This window comes from Megalops cyprinoides, chromosome 24 (genome assembly GCF_013368585.1).
Source record: "Megalops cyprinoides isolate fMegCyp1 chromosome 24, fMegCyp1.pri, whole genome shotgun sequence".
Classification (NCBI taxonomy): Eukaryota; Metazoa; Chordata; class Actinopteri; order Elopiformes; family Megalopidae; genus Megalops; species Megalops cyprinoides.
The window spans coordinates 13,091,577-13,119,140 of NC_050606.1; the positions used below are offsets into that span (position 1 = coordinate 13,091,577).

Here is a 27,564-nt window from a genome sequence, read left to right on the forward strand (position 1 = left end):
CTTATCACCTGTGTTTTTAACATGGTCATAAAATTGTATGTATTGTCCTGTTTTACATTGCACTTGCTGTGGTACCATATCTTGAGGATCAATGTTGTGATTTTTTCCAGCATCCTTTTCTTCACACCCAAGCATGTTTCCCATTGCACTCTGGGTTCATTGTGCAGTACGAAAAAGACGTAATATGGCATGTTGATGTTCCTGCAGGCAACAATGTTACAAAGGCGTCTTTTTCCCTCATCAGACATCAAGTAATGCCCCAATTTTTCAAGGAAACACTTGGGAAAAAAAAACAACAAAAGCCAGTAAATCTGAACATCATTAGAGGCATAGTTTCTGTGCCTCCGAGTCAACAGCTGAGCGGCCTTCCCAAGATAACAGAAGCATTTAAAATGTAACCAAAACAGAGAAGACCTCTGTATCGAACTCAATCACCAGCAAATGGCGTTTTTTCCATTCCTGGCTACTGGCTCCCTGCCAGAAGCCGTACACCACAGATTACTTATCCTCTCTCTCTCCTCTGAGAATTCTTATACCTTACCATTTAGCAAAACATGCTATCTATCACAGGCCTGTTTAATTCCTGTCGGCTGTCATGTGCCTCCCATTTCTCACGAAGCCCCCCACCCCACCCTACCCCCAGTACTGTTGGTTGTATGAAGAGAGGAGTGCATCTAACTTGGCTCTAGGTGGACATTTTTGTCACAACCCAACCCCCTGCCTCCCCAAAAACCACCCCCATCTCACCCCTCCACAGGTTCATTGTTGCAAGGGTAATCATTCAGTGATTCTCAACTATCACAACTTTTATCAGTTACCTGTGGGATTTGTGTTAATTGGATTAATGTTACTTTCTGTGCTACAAATTCTATTGCTTCTGCATCTGCATATTACTTTAAGAGGTATTTTGTACTGTAATTTCTAATGCTCTGAAAATAGCCTTAGATAAATTATATTAAAAAGCCTTAGAAAATTGGTAAGTTGAGCAGATGGCCCTTTCTACAGTGTGTCACCAATTTTCATCTGGAATGTCAATTCAGCACCTTGCTCAAATGTGTAACAGACACACCTCACCTGGGACTGAACCCCACAAGCCCCAGGTCTCCATCACCAGCTCTTGAAATTTGGCCAAAGTAGTGAGTGGAGCAATATTAAAAGCACAAGTGGTTACTTTCTTCACTCTCTACAGGACAGTTTTAATACACTTTGATATTCTGAGGTGCATGTGCTGACCTTTGCTGTTTTACTAGAAATCCCCCTCCTACATACAGCATGTAAACATGACCTTACTCCTGAGGTCTACATATTTAATAGAGACCAGATGCTTTTATTTTCATACCGGTAGGATTCATTTTGATACCTTATCATCAGTGCATAATACTTAACTTTATCTGGCATACGTGTCTGTGATACTTACCAGATTGAGTCAAAAAATTAAATGAGATCATCAAAATCACCGCTCATTCAAAGGACTGGCAAACTCATCTTAATCTTTTAAATGATAGCTTATCATGGCAGCTTTGTAGGAGCCCTAGAGAAGTGCTGCGCTGATATCTGAAGCATCGGTGCACTAAATCTGCAGAGAAACTCACGGTGGCTGGAGGTGTACCGTAAATTATTGCTGATCTGTGTTACACGTTTTCCACCTTGTGGCCAAAATTCATCTCTGGTTTTCCAGACACTGTCACCAACTCGGAACTTTCTCGCTCAGGGCGATGAGCTAAACTTGGGTGATAATAAATTATGGCTTTGCTTGGATAGAGGAGAACCTGTAGCTATGTCAAGGGCAGAGGTGGACACCCCAGCTTCAGAAAGTAAAAGTCCTGCCACGAATTTGTTCCACCCATGTACTACACCAGCTGAATTTAATTAGCGCAACTCTTCAGCCAGGTAGAGGAGCTAATTAGTGAAATCACCTTGTTTAGTGAATGGCTAGAACAAATACATAAGGGCTTTTACTTTCTGAAGCCGGGATGTCCACCTCTGGTCAAGGGGCATCTGAATAGATGGACTAAGGCCTGTCAGCAATGATACAACATGGTGCATGGCCTGGCTTCACAGTGCTCTGGATGGAATCTGTTGCTGGAGAGACAAGATAGGAAACGATGACACACTCTAACCATTACGGCGTCGGACATATTACTTAAAGCCGAAGCAGCAAAGCATCAAAGAACGATTCCAAAGTCCATGTTCCGTGACATTCCTAGCCAGGCATATTTTTTTCCGACAGGACCCAACTGGCAGTCAAGCAGTCTGGAAATGATGTGAACATTTCTCAGTGCAAACCGAACAGACAACAGGCTTGTATTTTATGTTTCTCATTCATAACTAGTCAATCCTATACTATCAGTCACAATACGGCATTCAGCACTCGTTGCGAGTGTTTCTATCAACAAATTATACTGCCTGAAACCAGAAATTCAACTCTACAAAACTCTAAAGATCTCTAGGACAGGGTCCCAGTCAAGCTCCTGATTTAAATTTCTAGCCCCAGGGGGTGATCCTCTGAGCTCAGCTATAAAGGTAGCATCTTAATTCCCTGTTGAGCTGTGTATACACTGCGCACGGAGCAGAGTGAAATTTCTGTCCTCGCTGTGTCATCAGCCCTCGATCCGTAGGCCACGTAGCTTTTCTGAGTTGTCCCTCATCCCTCGTCCATCCCACTGTCTGTGCCTTAGCGACGGGATTCCTGCTGCGCGGGGCGGGGTAGGCCGAATCCCACGCTTCCAGGGACTTTCTCGGGTGAATGGAAAATGTGACGAGTGTCTTTCTGGGACTTCTGCGGCCGCCTCTTACGGGTTGGGCCAGGGTGCCTGCCACGTCGCAGAGTCTCCTTCAGCGCTCGCGTCCCGGGGTGCTCCCAGGCCTCCCCCTGCCTCTGCTCTGCAGTTCAGGATGTTCTTTTGTCCACCCTTCCTGCCTGTGCTGATGTCTCTCTTTTCTGGCCTCTTCAGAGGATGTTACCCACAAGTTAGGATGCTTTTGCTGGTCTGTAGGGGATGTACATTCCATGTACATTCTCAGTTGCTCTGAGAGCTTAGTTTCAGTTGCTTTCGAGGGAGATATTTTACTTTTCCTTGTAATTTGCAAAAAAAAAAATTACTTCACAAATTCACACACAAATGGGTGTTTTACTTTTTTGGTGTTTTTTTTTGTTTGATTTTACTCAGTCGTGTGTAATGGTGAGATCTTGCATCAGGTTAGCTGTGTGCTTGCATCAGGCAGTTTTCAATTTGTGGGTTTGTATGTCATGTTGGGGGTGTTACATTCAAATCTGGTCAGGGGTTCTTAGGGCTGAATGTAAATAAAATATGAAAAATTAAAACAATTGTGTTTACCTCTGAAATTTCTTCCTCTGAAAATATTTTGTGTTGTAATTAGAGGTTAGTGGATGGGTTCTTACAATTTAATTCCCTCCCAGGGGTATCAGTTGAAGAACTTCTACCTTCATTTTCTTTCTTCATACAAACATGAGGAACAAGAGTCAAAAATATAAATCAGGTATAAAAGTATGTTTTCTCACAAAGGTTGACAGAAAAACAGGGCCGTAATCAATTTACTGACTTGAAAAAAACATGAAATGGATTGTAAACTGTCTGCTCTGACGAATCAAGAATCTACTGGGAAATGTCATTTTGTTGAAACCGTGAGAAAACCTCCTATAATCTGCGGTCAACAGATAAGCATCGGACATCAGCCCTTTCAGAGCGGGACATTCCACGCGGTACCTAGCTGGGGGTGAGCAGTAGGATATCCTGGGCAGGGCTGTAATTCAACCTGTAGCCGACATCTTGCCAGACTAAATTGAAGACCCTGCGTAAATTTCACAGAAAAGTGAGTGAGAGTGAGAGTGTTAGTTAGTTTAGAAGCCTCCTTCGCAGTGTCTAGAAAACTCACTGCACTGCAATGATTCAGTGTGGTAATAGATTCTATGCCATAGTACCTTAAAGGTAGATCACTGCCACGCTATGTTTTAGAAGACAATGGTCAAGTGATCAAAGGCAGCTGATGGTTTATGATATGATGAAGCTGAACTACACCAATGCTAATACTTTGAGCTCAACTCACACCTGTCCTGAAATCACACCTGTCCTGATCGTGAAGAATACGTATTCTATTTTTGTACATTATCCATGTATACATGCTGCTGTAAAACACATAAACCTTGATTTTAGTATTGCTTTAGACACACAGACACATACATTATTTACATTACATTAAATAGTTCATTACTTACAATATAAACTGCATCTAACATTTTAACATTATGACAACAACAGTTTAAATCATAACTGGTTCAATTTATAAGGTTAAAATAAGGAAAAGATCAAATCAGGAAGACAAGGTAAAATTGAGTGTGTTCCTGAGAGGGGATCTAACTGAAGCCACATCTGGTAAGAACATTTGGAGAAGGGTCGACACTGGAGGTGACGTCGTCACAGGGAGCCACCCAGGGACGCTGCCGACAGGCCCACCAGAGGGCAAAGAATTATGGGACGAAATAAACCTTTGATGCAAGAAAGGTAAAATCTCTCCCTCACAGACCCCCCTCCCCCCCTTGTTAACATCATGTTTTAGGTTTAGTGCCCTCTCAATCGCTGGGGGAGAAGTGAGGAACTAGGGATCATTCGGATGAATTAACACCTTGATTATCATGACATATGTACAGTTCCAGTAAAAGAGAATTTAAAGGGTACTTAAATTCCTGTTCATTAATCTTCTGAAGATTCTCTCCCTAAGTGGTTTTGAACAGTATTTTTTGTGGAACTGGGGATTCAACTGCAAATTAGCCTGTATTTCAGCATGCTGTCCTTTATTGAACACAGAAAAATGGGTATGCTGATAAAATTCCATAGTCTGTCATATCTGGGATTTGGGATGAGATACTTACTAACTGCTTCTGTTCTGAGGAATCACAGTCAGCAGTCACTGCATTTATTCCAAAACTCATATATAGAGTATTATTTTTACATAACAACACCTGCACTTTTCATGAAAAAGGTCTGACTACTGGGACTCCAGCAGAGTTGTGTGATTCTTGTCATTGTGTGAACAAGCTCCTCCCACCGATGGACATTACAATGTAGGTCGGTATTCACTGACATCCGTGTTTTCACTGTGCAGATTATTGCGACTATAAAACACTGCAGAACAAGTAGCTGAGGATATTTTTTCCATGTTGGCATGCTTTTATCGCCCGAGTCTGTAAATGCGCGACCAAAGTTAAATATTCAATAAACATTTTAACAATACACTTGAACAAAGAGTCTAGCTGAGTTACAGTTGTGGACATTTCTAATGTGATATCATGGCAACCGCATACACCTACATCACCCTTTCTACTTAGGTCACCAAATAATGGGTTTCATCTGTTTGAAGTAAGAGCCAGTTGTAAACCCATGTTCTTGACCAACCAGTGGCTTGTATCATCAGAAGAGGATATTCAGGAAGGACAGGGCCAGATAATCATTCAGATGGCTTTCCCCTTTAACCTCTTGCAAGGATAACAAAAACCTGCAAGTCACAGCTGGACAGCCTTGTTCTTTACACTCTTGTCACCACTGATTCAGTCACCACTCCGACATCAGAAATGAGGTCAGTTTGACTGACCTTGGTGTTTTCTCTGTAAAAATTGTTCGAAATGTAAATATCTTTTATGAAGGGGGCTATATGAGTGTAAATGTTTGTCATTGTGCAGCTATGTGACACCTTTTTGGGCTGCCATTTTGACAGTCTTACCTCTTTATATCAAAACCTTTAATTAGAGTTTAATATTTAAAAAGAAGAAGGAGAAGAAGAAGAAGAGAATGAAAATACATTTCATTGAAAAATCCAGTAGAGACTGAGTACAGGGGGAAGGGACAAGCTAGATCTACAATTAGGTCTGAAATTTGCTATGGCACATCTGTACAAAGTCTAATTTTTTATGTGTCTGTTTTTATGATATTTTATTCATTTGTGTACAAATCTCCATGCCCTCAGAACGCAATGTATCCTTTAGCTGCAGGATATAGGGCATAAAAAGATAAGTGCAAAAATGCAGGGAATTTGATGAGAAGAGAACAATTCTGCAAATCATTTACCTCTCTAATCAGCAAGGTGTGGTTTACCTTGCCCATAAAATGCCCCTTTTCGGACCTGTTGAGAAGTATTTTAAAGAGGAATTCAGGTACTGGGTTAAGCATTGTTGTTTGGCAATTGAGATGCTATTTTTGTATTGAAACATGTCCCGGTCTCAAAGGTCTCTCCAGATATTGCAGAGATAAGAATTATTGTGGAACTGTCTGTGGAATTTTCCCCCTCCATCTTAAATCAGCAGCACCGCTGAAATAACTGGAAGTATTTTAGCACTATAAAACAGAATACTAGAGGTCTATTCCTCTTGCTACAATATCTACAGCACTATTTACACACATGAAAGAATTAGCTTTGGAAGTGAAAACTAATCTGCCAACAAAGGTCACAGAATCAGCAAGGTTATCTTAGTTAATCTATATTTCACCAAACACAGAACATTTCAGGTAATTCCTACCCTCAGCTACAGTTCTTATGGTTCTCTTTTCAAAATTTTGTGTCAAATAATATCAAAGGCTGTATATGACTTAAATGCATGCCCTGTCATTGATAAGTAATGGTATTACCAGTACAAAGATTTTGGGTATTAGATTTTGGGTTTTTGATGATGAGTGTCAAACTACTTGACTTGCTTGCTTTCAGTGTATGTTACACTTATTGTTACACTAGTTAATTAGAATATATTACTGTTGTTATGTGCACAATCCCTTAAGAAATTCAGTTCACTTCAGACTTGAAGATGTTAACACTGAAACAATCCCCTTGTCTTTGCCGCATCAGTCATTTGTCTATTTTAGGAAAAAAGTTCACTTAAGGGACATCCATTCATACAATTGTACTGGTACGAGTGACTGGTCAGTGAGGACCCCACGCTTGCGATTGGTTCTCGTGACAGACGGCCACAAACCCTCACCGGGTGATGCAAGCAGAGAGCGGTATATGTGTCGTGCGGTTGTCATGGCGTCGCTGGGGTTCCCGCCAAGCCTCCGAGAAATGTTTTTGTGAAGGTGGCCGCTCACCGGAGGAGGTCCTCACGGGGCCCTCACTCTGGTAATAAAGAGACAAAGGGGTGGCACCGTCGGTGACAATGGAGCCAATCTGGGGGCCCAGTAAATGCAGATCCCCAGCTGAAAGGGCACCTGTTTATTGGGGGCCCACACATGCTGCGGGTGAAAGCCCCGCACGGCACTTTGTCTCGCGGCCTCTCGCCGGCTGCCATGAGACGCCTCGCCTCGCACATTACATTCGCATGAGAGCAGCGGTTTACTTCTGGCGCGGAGAGCGCACATGGAGATGGTGTGCGATTGGTTCACCTCCGTGGGATTGGCCCAGAATGGCTGGTGTTGACAGAACTCTTGCCCAAGGTTTAGGGTGATGTGTCTGCGTGAACGGATAGAGTTTAGGATGGGATCCCATTGTTCCCAAAACAATTAAAAAAAAAAAACAAGAGAGCCACCTGAGGGTTCAGGGAGTGCCCATTCCATAAAAAGGTATTCCTTTGTTAAATTAGTTTATGCATTAGTTTATGTTTTTTGATTAAATGCTGCTTTGAAACAAACAGAAAATGTTATGAAAGTAACAAACAAATGCTTCCTTAAACGTAATGTTCAGAGCTGAAGCGGGAAGATTGCACTCCACCTTTCCTTCTTCTTCTGGTCTGAAAGCCATAGGGACAAGGACAAGAAAAAGCCCAGCGAAGGACAAGCCACTCTTTGATCTGTGTTCAATCCAGTGACCCCCTTAAGAGACTCAGAGGTCACTTTTTCACAACCGATTTCATTGAGTTCGGGACAATGTGCTGGGCAGGGGGTTGGAGGGGTAGGCCTTTCACGCAAGAGAACATTTTACAAACACAGAAGTCGAACTCAACGTCAGAGCGCTACATCAACATCATTCATACAGCTTCACTGGAACATACTGAACTCTTGTTTTTGAGTATACGCTACCAGTCAAAAGTGTGGACACAACTTGTATTCTTTCTTTTTCCTATTTTCCACTTTTTAGAATAGTAGCGAAGACATCAAAACTATGAAATAACACAAAAGGAATTATGCAGAGACCAAAAATGTGTTAAACAACAAATCAAAACTTTCTTCTATTTTAGATTCTTCAAAGTAGCCAAAAAATATTTTTTAAAAATAGATTCTTTTGAAAGAAATTCATACATAGGCACCACCTTCACCATTTATATTTGTCGGAGAAACAAATTTCAAGCATTTAAGTATAAGTCTTTAGATCAAAATGTCTTTGAATGCATGTTTCCCATTATCTTAATCAGGTCTGTCCAAACTTTTGACTGGTACTGTACATATTTTTGCGCATGTTCAGTAAATCTAAAACACAGGTTCTTCTCAACTACTTTAGATGGAACTGCTTATTTAGAACACAAAGGGTGCTGGTTCCAAATGAAGCACCTATCTTCAAATTGGACAGCAGACAGTGATGCCATGGTTCACCCATGACTGACACTAATTGTGTTGTTCCAGGTATGCAGGTCATCGAACACCACAAAAACATTATTTTTGTACCACAGATCACAATTCTCATGTCAGAGAAATGTTTTAAATATTATCAAGCAAATAAGAGAGACTGTGTGAGGTGGAGATCAGTGACATAGAGCCTGTATGATATTTCCTATTCATCTAAACTCTAGAACATTTGTAAGGTCATTTGACTGTAGATTTGTTTTAATCAAACTAAATAATTACTTTTTTATAGTCATCCACATGTGTTCTGCAGGGTGTGTGCTTAAATGAAGACTGTGTGAACTGTCTTGTGTGAACTGAAAATGTACAGTAAAAAAGATAAATCACTTCACTGTGACAAGATCAGTTGATGAAACTATGACTAGTTCAATTAAATTAGTTGATGAAAATTTCAATTTCAATTAAATTGCTTCGTGAATTATGTTTAATGTCACAGTATCAATTTCTAATTTCTCGCTTTTTTCCAATTTATATTGATTTTAATTTTTTCTCCAATGAAATCATGCCTATAACATTGACGAAACCTGCTCCAGAAAGAAATCTACCTTTTTTTTGTTCTTTTTTTTCCTCTCCTTATCAGACATGTGCTGTATGAAGAAGGAGAGGAAATCCTACTGGAGCGATTGCTAAAATAAACAGTTCACGCTATAGCACGCTAATTACCATCCCTCAGTGGAAGTGTGATAAGCCAGATACCATTAAAAAAACATTAGGATTGTTGATACTTCCTGTCGTGGAGTGCAACGCCGATCACACTACCGAGGATGTTTTGTAAACAAATGACACGGCTCTGTCGCGGGACAGGAAATCCTCAGAGTATCAGAATCTTCCAGGAGTTTGATAGCTGGGAGCACCACAATGTCAGCCTCTCGTGATAAATAGTTGACAGTTGCTCATTTCTTTTTCTGATGTGTTAATATTGTACATGACATGTAACACTCTTTGTAAAGCTGGAGTTTTAGTTTAGTAAGTTTATTTTAGTTTATTGAGCTAGGAAGAATGCACAATTAAGGTAATTATTGTGAGTGTGCTGAATTACCTTATTCTGTTATACTGTATGTAATGCAAAATAGACCCATGGTTTGCATCGCATGAGGCCTTTAAATGTGTATTTCTGAACAAATATTCATACACTGTTTAATCTAGTAAAAAAAAACATTCATTAAAAACATACATATGCACAAAATTTACATGCACAGTCTAGTCATTCTCATTTTCAAGCAGTAGGTTTAACTGTTCTTCTGCTGAGGCCATTTAAGATTTTTGCCAACTCCTTTATTATTATTTTTTTAATCTATAATCACAAATAGGGTGAAAATGTGTTAAAATGGCTTTGCCACCCATTTTAACAATTATGGGTAAATGCACAACGGTTATGATTTAGTTGGCTTCTGTTCCTCATGTGTTTAAATACATTGTTCTGCTCTTCTCAGTTATTTTCTCAGTTATTTTGAGTGAAAGAGACTGATAGAGTGACAATCACTACTATCATGGGAAACTCATCACTGAAACGTTCAACATGCTGCGTGTGAAACATGCTCCTTGCAGCTCCCCTTGCATATTCCCGGTTGCTCCCTGTTGACGGACACCTGCCCAAGTGTGCTGAGTGAGTCTTTCGACAGCATGTTCCCCTCCACTGCCGCCTTTCATTTGTGCCGGAAGAGAAACTTGACCGTACGGTTAGCCCTCAGATGTTCGCGTTCAGTTTGCCACACTGTAGCCCAGTGTTAAAGTGCCCCCAGCTGCAGCGAGGCATGTGTTCCCTCAGTGGTAGTCTGCTCAGGGCGCAACGTGATTGGCCACCATGGATCCCGGTAGTATCGCCAGTTGGGATCCTCTGAGTCTTCAGTCCACTGGAGAGCGGTTAAAGCCAAGAATAGCTGGAGGGTGGATGACTCAGAAAAGGAGTGAATGAATGAACTGCAATACCTTCTGTAAGCTGGTGTGAGTCACGTGCACTAGAAGCTGTAAAGTTTCTTCTCTGCTTCCCTTGTGTAAGTATCGCACGGTGTGTTCTGGGGATGCCATTACAGGCGACAGAGAGAACCAGTCATCAACAAGTTCCTGGGGCTGGCGTTCACTGGTCCCAACTGGGATCTTGATGCCGTTCATTTGACATCTGCTAAACAAATAAATGGTCATTTAAGTCCAAACCTTGTCAGAACAAACGCATAAACAGCTACTTGCTCACTAGCTGACTTAATTAGCATCTTAATTGTATTAACTATACATTGCATACTTTGCTGGGATTTCCTTAGCTAATAAGTGAACAAAATTTTATCTGGTAGCCAACTAAAGAGTAGAATATTTTTTGTGTTATACAGGTACCTAACTAGCTATTATACTTGAAGTTCTCCTTAACAATGGTGGCTCAGAGTGTGAATGGACAGTTATATCAGGGATTCAACATTTACAGCTGAAGAACTGGCCATACCATCTGATATCAAACTCACTAACAGGGAGTGAGGATAGCTTTGACCATGTTATGTACGCATACACTAGAAAGTAATACTGTAGATTATAGTGGAGCATTCCATCTCTTCGATCCAGGTTAAAGAGTCCTATAACTAGCTTTCACCAACTTTGTTTAACACCAAAAGTGCAGGCAGAGGTATATGACTGGAACAACTCACTTTGCTGAAAAAGAGAAAGCAACTTTGTAAAAAAATAAAATTAAAAAATCTTTATTCAGGCGCAGAGCCAATTGTCCCGTTTGTCTGTTGTGCTTTCAGCTTTTTTTGTATGGAGCCCGAGTGATCATTTGAAGTGGCTGTATAGCAGGTGTACAACCGTGGGGTTGAGTCGTCTGGCTGCTTTCTGGGTGAAGCCCTCATTAGGGGCTGTCCTCATGTTTGTGAGTTGGAACCTGACGGCACTGTTGTCCGGCTCTGAATGGGTTCCATTGAGAGCGGTTGGCCTGTTGGAGTGGAGCGCCCTCCTCTTTTATAGGCTCCGCATGGGTCGAGTTACGTAATTGCCATGCCGCTCGGTGTGCGCCGGGGGGCTGTAATGACCCAGCGCGTAGACGCCTCCGCCAAAATTCAGTCCATTTAAAGCGTCCCTGTCATTTGAATGTCTGACAGATCCCTTGCTCCGGAAAGCTACGATCGATTTTCTGCGTCTGTTGCCGAGGACTGACCCACACTTTTGCTGAGTTGCTCAAAATATTTATTGATCAACCGATTATGATAATTTGAGGGAGACCACTGATTTGAGAAGTTCATATTATCAACAAAAAGTTGAATATATACTTCCTCTTTTATCTTCCAACTACTTTAAACACATCTCAAACCACACCTATATTTATTTTACAGTAGATTTACAGTAGAAGCTTGTTCATAGATGAAAAATCAGGATCAGTGTTCAATTGATCACTCATTATCACAAATTTAGTCGTTTTAACAAAACCTGCACCCAGTGGGCTCTCCAGACCAGAAACGAGAAACACTGTCAAATCTGTTTGTATACACAGAAATAAATCATGTCATTTTCAGCCGTCTGCTCGAGTTCAACACGTATGAATGATTGAATGGGTCAAAGCTATTACTTGAGTTATTCTGGTAACAATTAAATCAGATAATCCACTCATCGGACACTATTTTTTTTCTTATGATAGGAGGCAAGGACCGAAAAGTGTCATGGGAATCGGTCTCTGTGCACAAATGCCTCCTTGATCACATGAATGCAAATATTTCTTTACCAAATTATGAACCAATTAGATTCCTTTGACCAATTAGCAAAACGAGTGCTACTCTGTCACATGTAATTTCATGGCTCACTGTGGCCCTCGGAATGTCCCCCGAGCCTCAGACCCTTCCCCCACCCAAACGATTGTTCAGCCGCCGGACCAACCCCCCCCCCCCTTCCCTCGCCAAGCCATACAAAAGCTCAGAGAATAGCCCGATGCTATTTTCAAACAGATTACTGAGAAATGGTGGGTGTCTCCCATATACACCCCCCCCCCCTCCCCCTCGCCCTATTAGCATAAACCTTCCGTAGATGTGCCAGAGCTAAGATCTCAGTAAAAACACTTCGCTGTTTGCAGAGCGCTGGGTAGTGAACCCCTTGCTTTGATATGGCAGTAAAAGCTTGGAAAATTGCATCGTCCCTCCCTACACACTGGTATGTTTGCACTACATACACTTGTATATACAGAGTGCATGCTCCAATGCTCCACACATTCTTCTTCTTCCACTTTGACCTCCGCGGCAGTCGAGCAGACCGTACCTGCGGACACTGTTTATGCGTCAGTGTCAGTGGAAGCACATTACGGCGTGTCCTCCGATGATAATTGAGAGGCTCAGAGTTTTATTTCTGCGCGTATGGCTCGAACAGAGCCTGTTGACGCTGAACAGTGCATCAGGGTCTCTTGCCAGACGGGGCGATTATCACCCTGAGGATCTTTAGCGCTGGGCTAACTCACTGGACACTACATCAGTATGATGTCCCATACTGTCCGATTTGGGCTGCTCAGCACAATTGCTTACACAACATCGTAAGCCATTTACACTGCTTAAAGAATTCCAGGCACGTAAATGTGCACCAGCGCTGACGGCCTATGACAAATTGCACAGAGAATTCTATGGTTCCAGTTAAACAAGCGCTATACACAGGCTGTTTACTATTCTTCAGTAGATATCAATAACTTTGCACATTGTGAGCCGTTCTGTTATCCACACACTGAGTAATAATGTGGATTAAATCACACCCTAGTCTGCCCAGCTGACAAGGGGGGCAGAAATGGACAAATAGCAATTTGTTTATGGTTGCTATGCTCTACCGTAGTGGAATGCTATTTTTTTAAGAGCGAAAAACTGTGACTTGGACCTAGTCCTTATATTCAAATCAGGACTAAGGGCTTTTATTTTATTCATTAGTTGCAACCGACAAAAAGCTTGCTTTTCACACCATGAGTGTGTGTGTGACTGCGTGTGTGTGACTGTGTGTGTGTGTGTGTGTGTGTGTGTGTGTGTGTGTGTGTGTGTGTGTGTTTGTGTTTGTGTTCTGGTGAAGGGGAATCCCTCACAAAAACTGTCCAACACCATGACATTAATGTATGTCATCAGAGGACACTACATCAGTTGTAGCAGAATTGTAAAATTGGCATAGCCTATACATTAACTCATTAATTATTGTTATTCCTCAAAACCGCAATATCTGGAGCCTGTAACCAGCAGTTCACTTCATGCCAGATAAAAAAAAAAAACATGTGTTTGAAGTGTAAAACAGAAATAACCCATTGATTCACACTAAGTTCCTCTGTATTTATGCTGATTTCTAAGAAAGAAAAAGTACCTATAGCTAATCTTCGGATACTTTGTAGAATCAATTCAGGAAAAAAATCAGTTATTCTTGTAGTGATGCAAGCATTCCATTGCAGTAATGGCTGCATGGCTCTTTAGCATATCGAAACAATAAGCAATCAACTGGCTTCAATGACTTTCATGTGATGTGTGGTTATTACATACTATATTTAGTCAAAGCAGTGCATTTCTCCAAAGCAAATTAGGTTCAGGATAGGACCACAAAGAATTTCATATCAGGGGAGGCCAGATACGTGTGGCCTCCCAAAGGACTATCTAGATCAGCTTATTGTGTGGCAACTGAGGCCACACAATAAACTGCCACCTGACTTTGTGCTGTGCAAAGTCTTAACAGGGAAGTAGGTCTTTTCAGACATTTTCCTTATCTGAAAGAGAGTGGGGAGGGTAATTTAGAGATGTCCTCTTGGTTCATGGAAGGTCGGCATTATTGAAATGAATTATTAATCAAAATGAATTCAAATGATAAATTATACAGTCAAAACAGTAAACTGAACCAACAAAAAATTTCAAGAACATGTATCTACCTAATTGTTGAAAAATTAAAATGTATAAAAATTGTAATTACAGTATGTAAATGCTTATCAAATTATTATTTTTCAGGGCTACTGAGCCTACATTTAATATACTCTGCTTTTATACTGTGGGATATTTATTGAAGGAATTCAGGTTATGTGCTTTGCTGAACAGTACAGCCGACTAAGGTGTAAAACCTGTAACCTTCCAGTCATAAGGCCAACTCTTTGTCTAACTGCCAAACCTCACTGCCACCCAGACTTGGCCCCAGGAAAAGGGGTGCAATTGCTGTCCATGGGGGTACACAAAAAGTCATAAAGACTATGTAGACATCGGGATATAAGAAGACAACTGGGGGTGCACAGAGGTTCATCTGGGGGTGCAATGCACCCCTAAGCACCCCCATAGCGGCGGGCCTGCTGCCACCCCGACTCCATGCCACACTGATGCACACACCAACAATAAAAACTTGCATGGCCGAAACCCCAAGTCCAACACCAGACATGGAACACTTGACAATGTACCCTGCCTAATATTACAGGATGCACATTTTAATCACCCACGAAAACAGATTAAAATGAAAATGCTTTTATTCCACCCATCTGCTGTATATCCAGACACGCACCATTAAACAAGCAATTACTTTAGGTAAAGTGTGACGCATACTTTCAATTGAATTAGAAACCACAAGGAGAACTGTAAGAATTTGGGATCCCAGTTTTTTATAGCTATCTTTACATACGTCATGGAATTAATACCCTTACTAAATGCTTGAAAATGTAACACTTCTACCCCCTGTTTGATCCAAGATTTAAGATTAAAGCCAAAAAAAAAAACTAAAGTGAATTATACTCCCTATCAAATGGCCACACCTTCATGCTGTTTCTGAGGGTTAATCCCTAGCAAGGTCACGGCATTTCTTTACTGACTGCCAGGAGTCTGTCAATCCTGATTACTGGTGAAAGCCATAAAAGTTCTTCTTGCCATCCATTGAGTAAATACACCCTCATATCTTGCAATCACGTGTTTATCTTCTCTTTTATGAGAATTGATTATGAGGACAATGGGTGAGTGGCACAGACAGGGAACATTGAGAAACTTTTTTTCCTCAAATCAGACTGCACCCTTGACATTTGTCCTTAACAAGAAGCAGAATGCAAGAAATCTTAAATCTCTGAAATCAGACATATATTTGAAAGGGCGATCTACCACGATATCTGGGGTATGAAGTATTGAGATCAGATCAGCTTGAGGACCGTGCAGCCTCGCAGGTCATCTGCAAGGTGACACAAAGAAATAAAGCAAACCGCCACCAACAAAACTCAGGCTTAAGCACCTGTTTAAAACTGACGGTACTCACCTGTGAATCCTCTGGCTAAAGGAGCCTTAGTTAATGCTTATTTTTCCAATGTGTTTACTTTTGGAGTACACTACACTGTAAAGTTTTATGGCTTCCTTTTTATTGATATCAGGGTGTCAAACTTTGTCCACAACTGAGGGCCGGGTTAATGTATGTCAACACTGAAATGAATATCAGCTGCCATATCCGCAGCTGGCAGAATGACTTCAGTGAGGAAGGGAGAGCTTTTTTTTTTTGCTACAGCGTCATGAAAAACTTAAGACATTCACACCATGTTTAAAACTTACTGGCTCCAATTAAAAGGAGAAATTGAATGGTTATGGTATGTCATTATGTTGACATATACTCAATCTACTCACTGTAATAGATAATGAATACACTTACATTAAATATAAAATGTTTGTGTCAAATAGGTCTAAGTATTTTGCATCTAAAAGATAGCATACATATTTGCCTACTTCCACTGAAACTGTATGGACCAAAGGACCGCAGCAAAGGAAAATAGCAAAGGATTTCACCAACAATGATTTTGTTGGAAGGACTCATCATGAGTTAAGTATGCATCTGTCTATTAGCATATCACTACACCACTGCCACAGCCTCGCTTGGCAACTACACTTCCCACAATTCATGTGAATCTCACAAGATAATCACATAGAGAGCTGGGGGATAAACATATGAAGTAATTGTTCAAGTAGCTGCCAGATGGTACATTTCAAATCAAACAAATCAAATCAAGTAAATGCAAAGGAAACAAGTAATTTAACTTGTTCCCTTTGCATTTTTAATAGGGAACTACCTCAAAAATAGAAAATGCAATAGAAAATACTTAATACAACGAATAGAAAATACATAATACAACGGACCCTGCATGTATCCAGTAACAATCCTGTCTCCACAAAAACACAACAGTTCCTGTAGATGTTTCTGGTAAAAGAATTGAACTTCAAGAATTGAAGTTCAATGTTGCGTTTTGAGCTGAGTGGTTTGTTGAAATTTCAGGTGTTAGTTTGTCTCACACTGGCAATTACTTCATTAAAGATCACAGTATACACCTGTTTACTTCCCTCAGATCTGATATGGAGAGTATGGAAAAAGTGGTGTACTGCTTGAGTTACACAGGAATAGCCCCTACAAATTGTAAACTACATTGTACAGTTTTAGTATTTAATTTAATAAAAAGCACAACAAAGCTGTCACAACACAATTTGTGGTCACAAAGTTTACAAAGATTTAATAACTAAAGTCAGAACAGGAAACTTCACTCAGTTTAGTTGCTTCAGTGCTAGGTTTGTGAAGTGTTGATTTTTTTTTCCCTAAAGGCTGTCATAAAAAACAGGAAAGGAAAAAAACAAGAAACTATCCTTAGTGCAAATGACAAGAGAGAGAGAGAGAGACAGAGAGAGAGGGGAGAGAGAGAGAGAAGAGAAAGGAGTGAGAAAGGAAGAAGGAAAAAAAGTGAGCAAGCCTCAGGATTTCTCATTAATTCAGAATGCCCTTCCCTTTCACTTTCACTGAGCCCGCCTCCTCCCACTATCAGCCCGGAGACTATAAATGGCCTCTGAGCGACGGTCTGCCAGTTAGACACCACAGAGGACCACCGAGGGCCCAGCCATGAAGAAGGAATTCAAGAGCAAGGCCTTCTGGAGGGCCGTCCTGGCCGAGCTTGTGGGCATGACCCTCTTCATATTCCTCAGCATCGGGGCCGCCATAGGGAACCCCAACAACGCCAACCCGGACCAGGAGGTGAAGGTGTCCCTGGCCTTCGGGCTGTCCATCGCCACGCTGGCACAGTGCCTGGGCCACATCAGCGGGGCCCACCTGAACCCGGCCGTCACCCTGGGACTGCTGGCCAGCTGCCAGATCAGCGTCTTCAAGGCCGTCATGTACATCCTGGCCCAGATGTTGGGGGCCACCGTGGCCAGCGGCATCGTCTACGGAGTCCGCCCCGCCGCCATCCAGGCCCTGGGGGTCAACAGCGTGAGTACCGCTTCAGTCTGTCCCTCTGCGACATATTACACGAAACAGCCGTCTGTCGACCCATTCATCTCTATTAAGGAAACAGTCATTTGACCTAGTTTTCCCTGAGATTTGACTTATCGGTCTACGAAGCCCACCTGTGGAATGTATCTTGTTGTCTGTACTTATGTACTTACTTACAGTTCATGCTGGTGGTTCAATGCAGTGAAAAATACTGCATTGGATATGCAGATTGTTTTTTAGGTGATGTCATTATTAGGGTGCATGGGCCTGCTTAACTTTTCAGCCTGCCTGGGAACAATGTTTCACTATTTTTCCAGGTTCCTAGCAACAGTTTGATAAATGCAGAGTAGTCATGTGATGTTGTTGTTTGTCATAAACCACAAACATATTCAGGGTTGGTGTATTTACTGCCCCCCTGTGTTTGTATTCTGTGCTGCATTGTCACCCCCTCTAACCTCCAAGGAGAACATCTTCTCAGATTGTTTTTTTTTTTTTTTTTAATCTTCATGTTTGAAAGTGTATTTCTTTTTGGTCACCTTAATTCCAATTTTATTCAGTTTTACTAACGTCAAGGTTTTTTACTCAGGGCTTGTATTTTATTGAATACCAGCTTCATAAGTCTTATTTATTTGTATGCTGTTTTCAAACTTTAAAATCAACTACAAACCGTGTTTAATAACTGATGTAATTTTCTTGGTTTATAAATAACTTAAAGATGAATGAAAATATTCAAATGGCATTTCAAATATATTTGTAACACAAATCTGAATGGATGGATGGAAAGATTTTTCTTCTATTATAGCTCTGTTTCATGCTGAAACTTTAATGGCAAAGACAGATCAGAAACACATTCATGCAACTTCTGTAACGTGTATAAATATTCACTACTTCTTTTTCTCCTCTAATTCAGCTTAACGGCATTAGCCCAAGTCAAGGCGTTGGCGTGGAGCTCCTGGCCACCTTCCAGCTAGTCCTGTGTGTCATCGGCACAACCGATAAAAGGCGTCGTGACGTCATGGGCTCCGCCCCACTGGCAATCGGGCTTTCAGTGGCCCTGGGACACCTAACAGCCGTGAGTGAATTAATTATCTGCTTGTTTTTTTTTTTTTTTCTCAAGCCAAGCCGTTTGAAATATTCGAAGCTATGCAGGAAGCACTCACGTGTTAATGAGTGTCTGTGCCCTGTCTGACCGACAAAGTTAGGACTGTGCTGATGAGTATACCAGTGGTTTATTTCAAACCTCATAAAGGCTCTAATCTCCTGCGGCATTTTTCAACATGGACTTAGTTTGCTAAGGTTAATAACTGAGCCCCTTTTCCCCTCCACAGATCAGCTTCACTGGGTGTGGCATCAACCCTGCCCGCTCTTTCGGGCCAGCAGTCATCATGGGAGCCTTTGACAACCACTGGGTAAGCAATGCTTGTGACAGCTGAGCACGGCGTCACGTCTCACTCTGCCTTTTACAGCTTTCGTTCCGTTCATTAGATTCCTGTGAACTGCCTGTCCTCTCCCTGTGAAAATGGGGTTCCACTTAACTGAAGAAAGCTGCATGAAGCAAGAATGTCTGCGGTTTTCTGCTGCCAGGGAAAATGAAATAGCCCTTCACATTCTATCCATTTAGATGTCCCACAGTTAGAATTTCCACTGAGCGGATGCTTGCACGTTAGGCAACTGAATTGCAATGTGCACCTTTAAGATGGGAATGCAGCTCTTGCCTTTGTACTGTAGTCTCTCGACACTGACTCCCTTACCTGTCCACTTACAGGTGTACTGGGTGGGGCCCATGTGCGGAGGAGTGGCAGCAGCCCTCGTTTATGACTTCCTCCTCTACCCCAAATTCGACGACTTCCCTGAGCGCGTGAAGGTTCTGGTTAGTGGCCCAGATGGGGACTATGACGTCAACGGACCAGAGGACACACCTGCAGTAGAAATGTCATCGAAGTAAAAAAAAAAAAAAAAAAAAAAAAGAGAGAGAGAGGGAGGTGTGTCATTTTATGTACAGTTCTCTAGAAGCTTACCTGTCCACTTGTAAAGTTACGTCACATCTGTTCTGAAAATAGAATTTACACTTTTATTCAACAGACACAAGTGGAGGACACATTATTTTAGCTGTGCAGTGTTGTTATTGTTTAATGCAAATTCACATTTTTTTACCAAACCACTCACTAGTCAAATGAAAAATGGAAATTGCATTTCTTGAGCACGCACTTTGATTTCTTCAGTTCCTGAGAAATTTACAAGATATTCCCTTTTAATGATTCTTAACACCAGTATTTTAGGTAAAATTTTGTGTGTTTTTTTGTGTTCTTTTTGTAAATGTATATGTGTGTAATTGCATTTTTAAAACAAACTATATTTGTATTATGTGTGCACTACTGCATTCTTTTTCTGTCACTTTTGATAAATAAAAGTACCGTGTGGTATCAGTACATGGTTCTGGACCTTTACCAAATTTCTCTTTTATTATCCTTAAGGTTGGCTTCATGTGACTTCACAAAGATGGCTCCAAGTAATAACTCCTGTCCTGTAATAACTGAAACTTTTCATCCTATTGTTCTCAGAATTTGCCTCTATAAAGCCTTTGTAATACAATTCTCCATAATACAGAAAAGACTATACTACCCCTTTCCCTGAGTGGAAAACAGTGCCACTCACTACAGTCACTACACAGCCCATACACAAGGAAGCTGATATGAATAAAACATTTGACTAGCTGATTCTTTTGGTACAGAATTGCCTGCTTAACATAACAGTAGAGCTCAGTTTTGAAAACTGTCTTACCTGTCACACAGTTTTTACTTATCAGCACTATTTTGAATTCATTTACTTTCAATACTTTCAACAGGGTCTCAAGAGTTAGTTTATATTACAGACATTACAGAATATGACAAATGTCAAAGAGTTTGGAGTCACCCAAAAACACTCAGCTGCAGACTCAACTGCCTTGTCTTTTTTTAATTTGTATTGGTATATTTCTAAATGAAGCAGGACAAAGACTGGCAGATACATTTCAAACCAGTTTCAAAATAAGTAAAAGAAATGCAACAGTTGCACAAGTATAACTGTTTTTTATTAATGAAGCCCTGTCTGCAGAGATAACATGGTAACGTTGCTGAGTCACTCTTTGGGGTGTGTTAACCTGCTGATTAAGGAAGGGTTGTAGTAAACAAAACTACGAGTGCACGTAAACTCCTGGCATCGGTCTGTGCTTTTGGAGGGAATTATTTCTCCATGCTTGGAATAGCAGTGTGCAACATGTGTACATCCATACAGTGTGTGTGCTCTGCCTGGCTTTTAGCCAATTTAATTTCCAGCAGCTATGATGACTGACCAACTGGCTAATTGTTCACAGTGGAACATAAGCCAGCCATGTCTTGCATCCAGTATATCTGGTGATAGGAGCTCTTGTCAAACTGACCCCAGATGTTTCCCCTTTCTGTTCGCCTTGATGTGTTAGCCTCCCTCACTTTTTGTTTCCTTCCAACATTGATATTAGTGTTTTCAAAATTTAAAGGACTTCTCCTCTCAAAATATTTCTCATTTTCAAAGGACAATAATGTATATAACAATAAGGTTCCTACATGGAAAAGCTTACCAGCACCTGTAATGGACTCAGGGACCCTTAGTATTCCAGACTAACAGGCCTCATAGTGTGCTAGATACACCTCCTTCATTCAGCCTCATGTATCTTTAGAGTAGAATATAATGTAAGAGAATTATATAGACCATTAGTGCAATAAGGAGAACGAAATGCCAAAAATAAATCTCTGCTGGTGGCAGTTTTACCAATATACCATTCCATACAAGTGGTCATACCGGTATTCCACAATCAACCAGGAATACATATGCAGAGCTGCACAAGTTAAAGGCACTTGCCGTGTACAACTTGCAACAGAACTACAGTGCATAAATAATTCATCCATCAGTGCATGAAATGTTTCATTATGCGCAAAACATTTTCTTCTAATCATTTCTTTTCATCATTAAGCGATTATTTCTTGGAAGCCAGGACAGTACAGTTATGCCTGTGACAAAGACAAGGAAATTTTTCCAGATAAGAGCATCTTCAGTAATGTCTGGCCACCTACAAGATGAATTCCTGAGCTGTCCTCTGAACACTCTATAAGGGACTTTGATTCTGTGGTGGTTCCAGTCACGCCTTTGACTGTCTAACCCCAATTTTGGTCCACCCTGATTTTCTGAATTTTTGCCGCAAATAGTCATGATCTGTGCCTCCTCCAAACTCTGTCCCATCCTTAGCCCCATGATTATGCAATTTAGCCTTAGTGCTCTCCCTGCTCACACCCTGCTTACCCTCCCCACCACCAGGTTTGTATGCTTTCACCATATGTCAAAAAGACACTACAGAACAGTTTGTGCTTGTTATTCTAATGGGGAAAAAAACTATGAAGTAGGAGGGACAGAGGTCTCGCACAGGAGTGCTTGGCTTATGATTGGTTGTTGTCTATCTGACAGACGCCCATCCCAAGGGGTGACTTTGCTAAGCATTCAGAAAATACCAGAGCATATGCAACAAATATGAACTGCAAGTGCAACAAAATACTACATAGTTCTTCACAACTACTAGCCACAACATAAATGTTCTACGGCAGTACAATGTAAGGCTGACACAACAGAGGAGCAAAGAAATTCGACAAAATACAAACGGAACACCTCCTGAATTCCATCTTTATCCAGCTAGGAAGATCAGATACACCAAGTGTAATGTGGACACAATATTGCTCTTTCACCTGTCTCAAAAATCCACCTAGATGCTATCAACATTCGCAGCAATTTCCACAAATCCAACAGCTCATATTAAAAGACACTCCATAAACCCTTTCTCTCTAAAGCAGTCTCTCCGTAGGCATAAATCTCAGGCATAGCTCTGAGATCCCATGAAAAACAGCAATAACGCAATTAATTATTTCCATGACCATTTTATACTGTACATAACATGTACATTTTATGTTTTAAGTGTATCGTATAATATTCCGTTCCCTTTGCGGTACCAAGTGTGAACACTGAGTTTACACGTTAGATTATGACAGTGTGATATTTGTGGCTATGAAGATGACACCAGACCAAAATTGGTTAACAAGGTCAAGCAAGCACACAATCTCATAAATAATCGTAATACAGCCAGATACCACAATGTTGATGAGCTAGCCAGTCAGATTTATGGCACGATTAAGCTTATGTGCCAGAAGTAAATTCGATTATTGATCTGAATTACCACCGTTGATTTGCTGGCTGTAAGATAAATAACATTCAAACGTTTCACTTAACATGCGTGATATCAAAATACATAAACATAGCCATTAATCACGGAATTTCAGTTCGTACAATCCATGGAGCCTTGCAATAACAAGGGTTTTGAAAACCCGCGGCGTAATGAGGAGCTAATGCAGGGAAACCGCAACCAAACAGCGTAACGGGGGTGATGACTGCGCGCATAATTCCGCATTATCCGAGAACGGACCGAGAGATGGAACCGATGGTTTAAGCGTTGGGGCTCCGAAGAGCTGAGCAGAACAAGTCGTTAGTGAGGGATGAATGGTAGGCTACGAATATCAGGTTATGGAAGGAAACGGGCATTCATCAGGAAACTAAGAATAGCGGCCACCACGTGTTTTGAATGCAGTGCGTGGCGTCATATTTTTTCTGTATCATCAAGGACATTTTTAGACCTAAACATATTTAGTCTGTATACTTTATATAATTATGTTAAGTAACGTATTGCCATTTGCAAAATTGTATGGTGAAAGGGAACAGGACCATTCAAAAAAACCATGCGTTTTATTTAGACCACATCATGATTGGAGCTGTTGCACCTGGCATCTGGCTGCAAATAGGAATCGATTGGGGCAAGTTCACACCTGACCCAAGACTATTTTAATAAGAGTCGTGGCTGAACATCATAAGCAATTAGCATGTCTTCTCTCATATGCCACTTAGGAGAGATAAAGTTTTACCCTAAAAACTTGCTCCCTGTCACTTCTCAAATACAGACCCGCTAGCCTTAGAGGAGGTCTAAGCCTAAGTTTTTCTTTTTTGGTATTGAACATTATACCAACTGGCCCTGGTCATGGCACGGGAACTCAAAACCTGGGCCTTCTGGCGGGCCGTGCTGGCTGAACTTCTGGGCATGACCCTCTTCATATTCGTCGGTATTTCAGCTGCGATCGGGAATAAGAACAACGTCGGCCCGGACCAAGAGGTTAAGGTGGCGCTGGCCTTCGGCCTGGCGATCGCCACCTTAGCACAGAGTCTGTGCCACATAAGCGGAGCCCACCTGAATCCAGCGATCACCCTGGCGACGCTGGTCAGCTGCCAGATCAGCGTGTTCCGCGCTCTGTTGTACATCTTGGCGCAAATGCTCGGGGCGATCTTTGCGAGCGGCATAGTGTACGGAGTGAAGCCGAGTAACATAGATTCACTTGGTGTCAACAAGGTGAGTGTACCAATACAAAATATTTATATTAAATGCATATATTTATAATATCTCGTTTGCTTTTGAAATGCTAGTTGTCTCAACGTTGGAACATGGAAGTTGGTCTGTTATCTCATTCACGTTTATCTGTTTTTTAAAATTGCTAAATGTTATGATTCTTGAATACAGATTCTAATTTGCATACTTTTTCAGTAATTTGACATCACTCACAAGCGAGTACTGCTTACTTGGAAAAAAAAAACATTAATTTCCACAACTAATAAACTGAGTTTAAGTTATGAAATATTCACTTTTCATCACTTTTTAGCACTTAGTTTGGTGGTCAGTTATTTCCACATTTTTACAATGATATCAGCTTAATTTCATTATTCAAAGGTAAGGATGAGTCATACTGTGAAATTGAATATTGGTCATGGTACTTGCATTCTCTCAGGGAAATTTTATTCCTACTGCTGCAGATTTTTCTTAATGAGTTTTATCAAGTTCCTTTTTGTTTTCTTTATATCAGTGACTGCCAAGCAAAAATGGCATGTACCTGTATTGTTTAGTGTTAATAGCAAAGCAAGTCTGTTGAAATAAAGAACCACCATTGTGTGCTAAATAGTTGGGTCTTTGCCTCCCTATGACAGGGTAAATTTCAGCTCTTGCCAGTGTTGTGCCATGGCAGCCATTTTGTTTGCAAATGTCATCCTATCATACCAACTCTCACTGAGGTGAACACAGGTTACAGCGCTGAAGTTGGTAACACTGCTTTGCTGTCCATTCTTTCGCAGCTGAATGATATCGACGTGGCCCAAGGCTTTGGCATAGAGCTCCTGGCCACCTTCCAGCTGGTACTGTGCTTCTTAGCCACCACAGACAAAAGACGGCGTGATGTCACTGGCTCCGCCCCCCTGGCCATCGGCCTCTCGGTTGGCGTGGGGCACCTGGCAGCTGTAAGTGGGTGAAAGGGCAGCATGTTTGAGCTGTATTTTTATTTCTTTTTTGGTCTCAGCAAGTATGAGTTGCCTTTTCCGCAGCCAAATACTAACTGAATAATATGCTCTTGTTTTTGCCATTTTTGTTATTGGATTTTGTTGTGGTCAGTGTCTATTACATGCTGTGTGACAACTAAGCTTTATTTGCATTTATGCCCATAAACAAAAGTAAATAAAAATATTCTTCCACAATTCCAGGATATGGAATGCAATCACCAAATCTAATGTTTACTCTGGAGTCCTTCACAGCAAATGTATGAATAGGCTGTACACTTAGGGCAAGGCATTAATTGCACAGTTTGCACAGATTTCTATAACAAGACGTGCACTTTGTGTGATGGCTAGGCCAAAGAGCTCTTAAATGACCATGTCTCTTCACAGATCAGATACACTGGTTGTGGGATTAACCCTGCCCGTTCCTTTGGGCCAGCTGTCATTCTGGACGCCTTCGAAAACCACTGGGTGAGTCATAACAGAGTAATGTACTTAAATGGTACTTTCCAAAAGTGCATCCACTCATTTTAATATAAATTGGGTTCTCTCTCATCCAATTTCCAGAGAGACTTCAGATGCCCTTCTAGTGTATCATCCATTTAAACAGCTGGATATTTACTGAAGTAGTCTGGGTTAAGTACTGTACAACAGCAGTGCTCCACTGGGTAATCAAACTGTCAACCTTTGGGCACCATCTCCTGCTCCTAACAACACTTCGTCTGTATATGCCAGGGGTTTGTCACAAAACGTGCCTGTCACCAAGGGTTTTTAATTTGATAAATTACCTATCTGTGTGCAACACTGATTAACCTCTAAAGATTCAGATCGAGTCATTTTGACACTGGGACATTTTGCAAATGAAACATTGCAGTGGGGGGTCATTTGTGCCCAGCATATGCGTAATGCACAGATGTAAACTGTATATTGTAGATTATTTGGACCAGTTAAGACAGGTGAATTGGTTGTAATAAAAATGGCAGAAATGGGAGTTAGGAGAGCTTGACTTCCCTGATCTAGGTAAATCGGGTTGAGATTTGAATGAAATTCTGACTCCTGGTTTTTCTGTGCTGATGAAATAGCCAAAGGTGGCACTTAGAACACTGGGTGATTTCAAGCTTGTTTTCTGTCGATGGCTCCAAGCGAGCAGCTCGGTCCAGGCGGTGAGATGCATTATTGAAACATCATTTCAGACTTGGGCTGTCGATGAGCTATCCATGGGTACCTGCAACAGCGCACTAGTAAAGTTAATGTTAATTAACGGAGGTTACGACAGCAGAATCGCTGGCCATCTTCCGACACAGACTGACGACCCACCTCTTCAGACCGCCACATGGTTTAACGTGTATACCTGCTGATACCTATAGAATCAGATACATCACAATACTGTACGTAAAATAAGTAGTATTGTGGATGCTGTGTTCTAGGGACTGTCGTATGGTAGTATACTTATCTTCTGCAATCTAACAGAAGCCAACCTGTAGTAGGGCTTGAATAGTGTTATGCTCACAATCACTGGTCTGGGAGTGTTAGCTAGGTCTGACACCGTTGCTCATTTAAATTGAATGGATACACTTATGTTCTGTTGTGCTGGAAGTCGCTCTGGGTAAGAGCATTTGCTAAATGCATGTAATGTAATGTAATGTAATTCCCTTCTCATGCCTTTCCAGGTGTACTGGGTGGGACCTGTGACAGGAGGTGTGGTGGCTGCCCTTGTTTATGACTTCCTCCTCTACCCCAGATTAGACGACCTTACTGAGCGCTTGAACGTTCTGTGCTGGGGCCCTGAAGAGGCGGCCCCTGCCCCAGAACCACTGCTTGAAGGTTCTGCCGCTGCTCAGTGGGCCAAAGGGTGAATGTACCAGTGGGCCAAAGGACACTGTGAGGTTAAATGGAGTAGCATTGATTCAGCCTTCCTCTTAGCGTTGTCTGAATGGCTGTTGCCTGCAGACCGCTGCATTTTCCCCATTTGATCAAATAAACAGCCTCTGGTACCAAGGACAACTTCTGTCTGTGCTGTTTTTTAGCTGAACTTCATCTTCGTTTGTTCCACCAAATATATACTGTACCGTGTGTTCCAAACCTCCGTAGCATGTTCAGAATTTCAGAAAAGAAGGAAGAATTCCAAACATGTTCTATACTTTACAATATGAAGATGGTCTGTAAAGCATATGCCATAGCTTCTGCAGTTACCCACCACATCAACTCAAGAAAGCAGAGTGAAAAGCGTCTAGGCGTCTAGCTAAATCTGTCTCCCTGTAGCATCCCTACAGCCAGGCCTCTCCCAACACACCAGACGGCTACTATTTGTTCCAGTATTTAAGTATATCACCAAGTCGATCTGACTTCAAGGTCAGGGGCAGTGTTGTGTCAATGGCTGTGGCATTGTGTATACTGTAGA

At 41.4% G+C, this 27,564-nt stretch overlaps 2 protein-coding genes across 2 annotated transcripts; both read left to right on the forward strand.

Annotated features, from left to right (window-relative positions):
• Positions 1-17,333: 17,333 nt before the first annotated feature.
• LOC118770958 (aquaporin-1-like) lies at positions 17,334-20,006 on the forward strand. The gene is made up of 4 exons (XM_036518752.1): positions 17,334-17,738; positions 18,652-18,813; positions 19,070-19,150; positions 19,507-20,006. Exons 1-4 carry the CDS (start codon positions 17,373-17,375, stop codon positions 19,684-19,686), a joined length of 789 nt encoding a protein of 262 aa, XP_036374645.1. The 5' UTR covers positions 17,334-17,372; the 3' UTR covers positions 19,687-20,006.
• Positions 20,007-23,829: 3,823 nt separating this feature from the next.
• Positions 23,830-27,019, forward strand: LOC118771121 (aquaporin-1-like). The gene is made up of 4 exons (XM_036519005.1): positions 23,830-24,195; positions 24,969-25,130; positions 25,554-25,634; positions 26,834-27,019. The coding sequence occupies exons 1-4, from the start codon at positions 23,830-23,832 to the stop codon at positions 27,017-27,019; spliced, it is 795 nt and encodes a 264-aa protein (XP_036374898.1).
• Positions 27,020-27,564: the final 545 nt, after the last annotated feature.